This window comes from Clarias gariepinus, chromosome 20 (genome assembly GCF_024256425.1).
Source record: "Clarias gariepinus isolate MV-2021 ecotype Netherlands chromosome 20, CGAR_prim_01v2, whole genome shotgun sequence".
Taxonomy (NCBI): Eukaryota; Metazoa; Chordata; class Actinopteri; order Siluriformes; family Clariidae; genus Clarias; species Clarias gariepinus.
The window spans coordinates 20,030,211-20,037,784 of record NC_071119.1 but is presented as its reverse complement, the minus strand read 5'-3'; the positions used below and the strand labels follow the sequence as shown (position 1 = coordinate 20,037,784).

The window sequence follows — 7,574 nt, the reverse complement described above, 5'->3', positions numbered from 1 at the left end:
TTAAACAGTTTGCAGCTATTTAACCACACGGAGAAGTTCAGACACGCACTCAAATCAGATCAGATCTTGTTAAAAATGGAACCCTAACCCTAGGTTGGATATAAGGCATGTCAAAAAAAGTAAGTACACCCCTCGCATTCCAGCAATCACTTTATTAAATGTTCTCAGGAATTCACAATATTATAGAAATGAAGCGGGATCTACTTTAGAGTAGTCAATGTGCAACTTGTACAGATTTCCTGTCCTCTAACAACAACTCAACATACAGACTTGCAACGAAAATGAGTACACCCTAAGTGAACATGTCAGTTGTGTCCAAAGTTTTAATATTTTGTGTGAGCACCATTGTTATCTAGCACGGCCTTAATCCTCCTAAGCCTGGAGTTCACCAGAGGTGCACATGATGTTGCTGGGATCCTTTTCCACGCCTCCATAATGATATCACGTTAGACACGTGGCGCTTTCGCCACCTTCTGCTTAAGGTAGCCCCATAGGGTTCAGGTCTGGAGACATACTTGTCCACTGACAAACACATGAACATTGAAGATGTACAGCTGTTATCCCTTAGGGTGTACTCACTTTTGTTTGCCAGCTATTTTGACAATAATGGCTCAGAGAACAGTAAACCTGTAGCTGCACATTGACTTCTCAAGGGAATTTATCCAAGGTTAAATTCTATAGTATTGTCCTCTGAGAAGATAAACTAAATTGTTTGCTGAAATTGGAGGGGTGTGCTCACTTGTGAGCCAGGGTTAGGGTTAGGGTTAAGGTTTAGGGGTTAGGGCTAACCCTAGCCAGCAATTAAATATTTGGTTGTCGAAGTTGATGTGTTGAAAGGAGGAACGAATGGACAAGCATGAAGAATCAAGTGACTTCTAGAACACCAAAATTATGATTCATAGACGACTGGGTCAGGGCGAATTCAAAACTGCAGCTCTTCTGGGGTGTTCCCGGTCCTAAAAAAATTGAGATGAGAACAAGCCGAGCTGGCAAAGGCAGGGAGACGCTTTGGCCGACGATGGTCTGCTTTGCAACCTTAGGTCCTGCCATTCACGTGGATGTTATTTCGACACGTACTGTAGCACCTACCTAAATATTGTGTCTAACCAAGTGCACCCCTTCATGGAAATGGTATTTCAAGTCTCTTTCATCGTTCTGACACACCACAGAAAGGCTTAAAGAATGGTTGGAGGAACACTACAAGGAGTTTGAGAAGTTTTCCAGATCTCAATCCAAAGCATCAGTGTCTATGGGATAAGCTGGAAAAACAAGTCTGATCCATGATTGCTTCCCCTTACAACTTTTCTAGTAAGGCGGTTCTAGATCTACAGTAGTTTGGAGCCAGGGCTTGATTTCAAACCATTTCTTTGTTTTAAGACAGCCAAACTAAAAAAATCAATTGGTTGGCTAAAAGTTGGTGACTATCATCTTTAATAAACCTGAGTATTGTAGTGTTTTACCTACCACAAAATGGACTTGAATTGCAATGCTTTCTAGTAATGATGGTTTGATCCCAAAGTAGACTTACAAAGCCTTGTTGAAGTTTTTGCCGCTACTAGAGACTTACCCAGTGACTCTTCCATGGGAAAAAACGAAGGCAGTTCTTAGTAGTGATAGGAAATCTGGATCATTTTACCGACTCGGATTTTTGAGCTATTTAATTCATTTTAGCAAAATGTGATTTAAACGTTGCACGTTTGCTTCCCTAACATCTACCGGTGATCGCACAACAAACAAGCCAAAAACATAATGTTATAAGAAAAAAGAAAAGATTAATTCATGATTTATCTGGGTCTTTAGTCTACGATTAGCACACCTCACCTCACAAAAACAATTATTATACCAATAAAATCAAAATTGGAGTAAAGTACTTTGTAATTGTAGGCTTGGATTATTTACATTGCGGCATTTGGCAGACACCCTTACCCAGAGCGACTTACATGTTTATCTTATTTTACTGTACATTTGAGCAGTTGAGGTTTAAGGACCTTGTTTAAAGGGACAACTTGGTGGCTGCGGGATTTAACCCTTCCAAGCCGTAGTCCAATGCCTTAACAACTGAGCTACCCCTGACCCCCATATTATTTTATTATATAGTTTGTTTACAATAAAAGGGACAAATAAAAAAAAAAAACAGAGATAAACGAATCAATTCTCTTTGCAGCATTGGTTAAGCTTATGGGGTTTTCATGTGATAATGAGAACAAACGACTTGGGGGAACCCGGAGACTCGAAACAGATGAACCAATTCCTGTACAGATCCTATGATATTCCACATGGGCGACTGAACGAATCGTTCCATCAGGACGATTTGTTCTTTCCCGAGTCACATTTAAGATTTGTTCGAAATTAACGAATCGTTTATCACAACGCATCGCTAGTTTTTAGAAGGTTCGCTATTGAGCGAGTTTGAACCGGCACTAGTACCAGGTGGAAAAGGAGTTTTATAGGACTCATTTAAAGCATCAGCTTGGTGTCAGATACCACAACACCCCTTCAGAGGTCTAGTGGAGTCCATTCCTCTAGGGGTCAGGGCTGGACCTACGCAGTACTAGGCAGGTGGTCATAATGTACGTCATACTAGACGCTGATGTTGTTATGAACTCTGACGTGCTACAGAACTCCAACCCGACTGGGTCTGAAAGAGCTGGATCAGATCTGACTCCACCTCATTTAATTTCTGCAGTGAGGACTGTAGTGATCTGTAGGACTGTAGTGCAGTGATCTCTGTAGTGGTGTAGGGGGTACCTTAAGGAAGAAATAATGAGGGAAATGTTTTACACGTACACACATTTATTAAACATAACCTTTTTAAAAATTCGACACGCATGATTAAGGGTCTAACTAGCACTGCGACAAACCAAGATGAAGATGTGTGTAAGTTTTAGTAGGCACAATCTCTTCTAAAATGGGCTTTTAAAGAAAAGCCTCAAAAAGTTTTAAAGTTAAGAAATCATCAATAGAGAACTATTTTAGGCGAATGAGAAAAAGATTAGGCTCATAAATCAGTATGTTCAAGGAAACAAAACAACCAAAAAAAAGCTCTATTTTAGTATTCTCAGAAGAGTCCACCATGCAGGGATTGTCATCCCGTCTCTTATGTGACCTCCAAGTTGGTGACCTTATTGACGATATGCGAGCGCCGAGGCACGCACTCCAGGTCGAACTTGCTCTCGTAAATCGTGGGACACAGCTTCCATCGGTTATTTCTGTAAATCCCGAGGTACGTGTAGACATCTGGCTTGTAAAACAAGGGACACTTGACGCCAGTCGCCCGGATGGCCGCGTCCAGCTGCATCACCTGTTCCTCGTCGGTGAAGTTCTTGTTGTAGACGCAGATGACGTGCTGGCCGTCCGAGCCGTGCTCGCGTGGGCTCACTTTGGCCACGGAGATCTTCCCGTCCAGGATGGCTCTTGCGACGCACTCCCATGCGTGGTCCACTTTGAAACCCGTGTCTAAGTGCATCAGCCATTTCCCGGTAAGCACGTTGTGGTTCAGAGCCAGCTCTTTTATGGTCTGGTAAGTGACGGCTCTGCTGCTGGAGAGGAGTCTTTCCCAGCTCTCCTGCAGGCCCGCAACGTCGCCGTTGCTCGGGCAGTAGGTTGTGCCGTACATGGCAATAAATCCCACGGGACCCGAGACGTCGTCCCCGTAACGGCTCACCTGTGATGGACGATTGGACTCCAACCAGCTGGGGAACTCGGCTCTGGGGGTTTTGCGGGCGTCAAATATAATCCAAGGATCGAGATCGGCCGCCATTGCCTCTGCGGCATAATCTTCTGCTGAAAGCGTTTCGGGATGCTCCCCCCCTTCCTCCATCTTGTCTGGAACTGAATGTGACTCACTGGGCTACGGTGTATAATCCTGTGAACAACGAACACTACATAAAATTACCTCCTTTTTTCTTAAAAACAAAGCAAGAACTAGAGATGCATCGATACCAAAACAAGTACTTTTTTTGAGGGGGGATTTTTTTTCCCGATTTTCTCCCTAATTTAGTGGTGTCCAATTCCTCCCTGCACTAGGGGGCTCCCACATTAAGGCTACTACTACCACTTAGTCAGGAGGGCCGCAGACAATCATGTGTTTCCTCTGACCCACGTGACGTCACCGACCGCAGTTCTTTTCGAACAGCTTGCTCATGCACTGTTAGGGGCGGCGTAACACTCGGAGAACAGCGCTATCCACTTCTTCCACTTGCGTGAGTTCACAAACACACCTGATTGGCTGTAGAGCAAGTACCTCTCATCCCTTCCCTCTGAGAGAGCTCGGCCAATCAGCTCTCTCTAGACCTCTGGCTGCGAGAGGTTACAGCATCACCCTGGAATCGAACCAGCGATCTCCAGATGATAGGGCGAGCAATTTACCACTGCGCCACTCAGAGGCCCAAAACAAGTACTTTAAGTTAAGCATGTTTTTCACTTAGGAAGGAGGGCCATTCCAGGAGCATGTCCGTAAGTCTGATTTGTTCTTAGGTCTGACAAAATTTAATGTCATGATTAAAGCAGTTGACTTATTGCAGGAAGATACCATAGTGCTCCCTCTTAATATATTTTTTAATCTTCTGTTCTGTTTTAATTTGATTTAATTTGATGCTCTAATTAAATATTTTTTTGGACCAATCCGAACGCTGATCACAGGTGTATGGGGGTTATTGGGATCTGCCATTTAAAGTGTTCTCTTGTTAGAGATGAGGGTAAAATTGATTCAGGTATGAATTGCGATCATACATCATAACGTCATCGTGCTCATCAATAGTGGCCCTAATAATAATCCTTAGAAAAAACACTTTCTAAAGATTTTTATTAAGGCTCAAGCATTATGGTGCAATTATGGTGCTTGACACAATTATCTATTGTTTTTCTAATGATTATTATTAGGGCCAAAACACTATGACTATGTCTCATAGTGCAGATGTCCTTATTGTTTTCCTAAGGACTTTTTTTTTTTCTCGACACTTCTCCAACCTAAAATTATATTTTGGGTTGTTTGCAAAATTGAGTGACATCACATCGAGTGTCATCCTTTTTTTTAAAAAAGCATCACACTAAAACTTGTACTGAAACTTGGCTAACAGCTTCCAGAGAGACATCATATTGGGATGCTTTTTTTTGTAGATCTTAACATGCTCAAAAAACACTTTTCGTTGCCTTGCACCTATATTTATTATTGTTGTTATTATTATTGTTACTAAGCCTAGAGCACAGGGGTCCGTTCTTCATACGTCGCTTGACACATCCGAGATGAGTTGACACACCTAAGATGAGATTATCGTGCTAATTACGATCCGGCTAAGTCGGTTCTTCGAGCACACCTGTTGTTGATGATTAGTATAGCTGGATTGAGTTGTCTAGGATTATTGCGCGTTCATGCGTTGGTTTAAAAGGCGATATGCATCGACAGTAGAAACATTGATCACAAGCCCTCCGATTGGTTGAAGAAATGGAAAAAGAGCAGCAAAAACAATTTTTTTGTAACACGTGTTATGCGCTGAAATGCCCCCCTGCCATGCATTGCCCCGCAACATAATCGCTATCAAATATTATATTTAAACATAAATTCATAGCTTAATGGTTTACAAATTACATGAGACAATAAAATAAAATAAGCAATATGAAAATAAATATGTTGTATATGAAAAAATAGAAATATATATTTTTTTCAAATACATGTATACTTTTGTATATATATATATATATATATATATATACACACTTTTCTTTTCCCACGTGAGTGAGTCCGCGTCAGTCGTGCTCTTTAACCAATCAGATGTCACCTCGTCATTTCAACCAATCATAACCCGCCAAAAGCGCAGCCTAAATAAATCCTGTTTACATAAAATAAACCTGCTTCCGAGCAGGTTCAAGCTTACGAACATGTTGCTATGACAGCAAATGCGAAAAGCGCATCGAAGAACGAAACAATCCAAGATCAGGACAAATCCACAACAATCAAATCCAGCTAACCGAGTTAGCGACGTACGAAGAATGGACAGTTATTTTTATCTGTTTGTTTGTCCACAATTCTACAAGGGTTCTACAATTATTTTTATGTTTGTTTTTGTTAATATTTTTTTTCGCATTTTTTTTATGTTCTTAATTTACATAAAATCCCCTTTAACTCAAAAATAAATTTCACTCACCCCTTTTACATTATCCACATTTATTTTCTTTAAATCTGCAGTTATTTAAAAAATTAATTTCTTAAGCCTTGAGCACGGGGTAATTATTTTTTTTTTAACTGCTTGGTTTTGTTTGTTTGTTTATAGGGACAAAAATAAAAAACAACAACTCTGGACTGTATTTTTAATTATTCATCTTTAGGCCTAGGATAAGTGGTTCTACAGTTCTTTTCTTTTCTTTTTTTTTTACTGCGCTCAATTTTCTTAAATTATCATAAAATCCCTTGAAACTCTAAAATTTATTTCACTCACCCCTGTGTTTCATAATAAAAGTAATTTATTTAAATGTTAATTGTACAGTTTAATTTTTTTTTTAAATTATTATTATTATTTAAGCTCAGAGCGAGGAGTTCTACAATTATTTTAAATAGTTTTCTTTTGTTTGTTTGGGGAATTTGTTATTTGAAAGTAAAATAAACCGCACTGTCCGAATCTTCAATTATCAATATTTAAGCCTTAGAGCCACAAACACCTGTATCACCATTATCGCCCAGGGGCATCAGAAAGACACATCCAGCCATGACGATGCCTTAAACGTACTCTAAAAAGTGGATCGTGACTTCCTAATCGACATCATATTCAACAACATCAGCATCCGGGCTTTTTAGAGGTCTTAGGATGCTTTCGCCCAGGTGCTTGGGCCCGCTCATCACTGCTTGCCACTATATTATAACAGTATCGGGTTGGAATCTGAAGAATATCTCATAAATCAATATTGACATCAGTATCGATCCATCCTTACCTGTTGCAACAATCTATAAATGTCAATTCTGTTTAATGGATCCATACGCTGCAAAAATAAAATATGACTAGTGATTCATTATTGCTAAAGATAAAGTTGTCTCATTTTCTGTACACCTGCAAGAACAAACAAACAAACAAACAACTCCAACTGGACTTCAGACACGCTAGTTAGCAACCTGCTAACAACCCGCTCTCAGACAGACAAACACATATAGTACAACTCTCGAAACATTTCTTCCTTTATTACCTATTTTTATTTAAGCACGACTTTTATTAATATATAAGCGTTTAGATATTATATTGTCTACACTTAGCATTGCGTTTAGCTAGCCTGGGCTAAATGCTAACTCATTCGCTTTTCCAAATGCCAAACTTTATTGTAGGATACATCCGGAAAATAAAAATAATAATCATTATAATATTATAAAGACTTACAAGTGTGACTCGGAGTCTACATAATGCTCGAGAAAACGCAGCAAACAACCACGGCAATAAAACAAAAACAACGCTACATATAATAAATGTAAAATCTGCAACACTCCCACCGCGTCACTAGGAAACGGAATTGCCTCAGCGTCTCAATTCGCGCCCCGGCGCACTAGATAGGGCGCCTAAATAGTGCACGGTGAGGCGTATATCAGAGGCAGC

General features: G+C 40.2%; 1 protein-coding gene across 1 annotated transcript; it reads right to left on the bottom strand.

Annotated features, from left to right (window-relative positions):
- Positions 1 to 2,775: 2,775 nt before the first annotated feature.
- Positions 2,776 to 7,507, bottom strand: c20h11orf68 (chromosome 20 C11orf68 homolog). Its single transcript, XM_053479985.1, has 2 exons — positions 7,362 to 7,507; positions 2,776 to 3,865 (listed from the first exon to the last, which is right to left on the bottom strand). The coding sequence occupies exon 2, from the start codon at positions 3,818 to 3,820 to the stop codon at positions 3,098 to 3,100; it is 723 nt and encodes a 240-aa protein (XP_053335960.1). The 5' UTR covers positions 3,821 to 3,865; positions 7,362 to 7,507; the 3' UTR covers positions 2,776 to 3,097.
- Positions 7,508 to 7,574: the final 67 nt, after the last annotated feature.

What these genes read in the sequence shown, in the direction of transcription:
- c20h11orf68 (XM_053479985.1), bottom strand. Translation starts at nt 3,820, where the DNA reads ATGGAGGAAGGGGGGGAGCATCCCGAAACGCTTTCAGCAGAAGATTAT.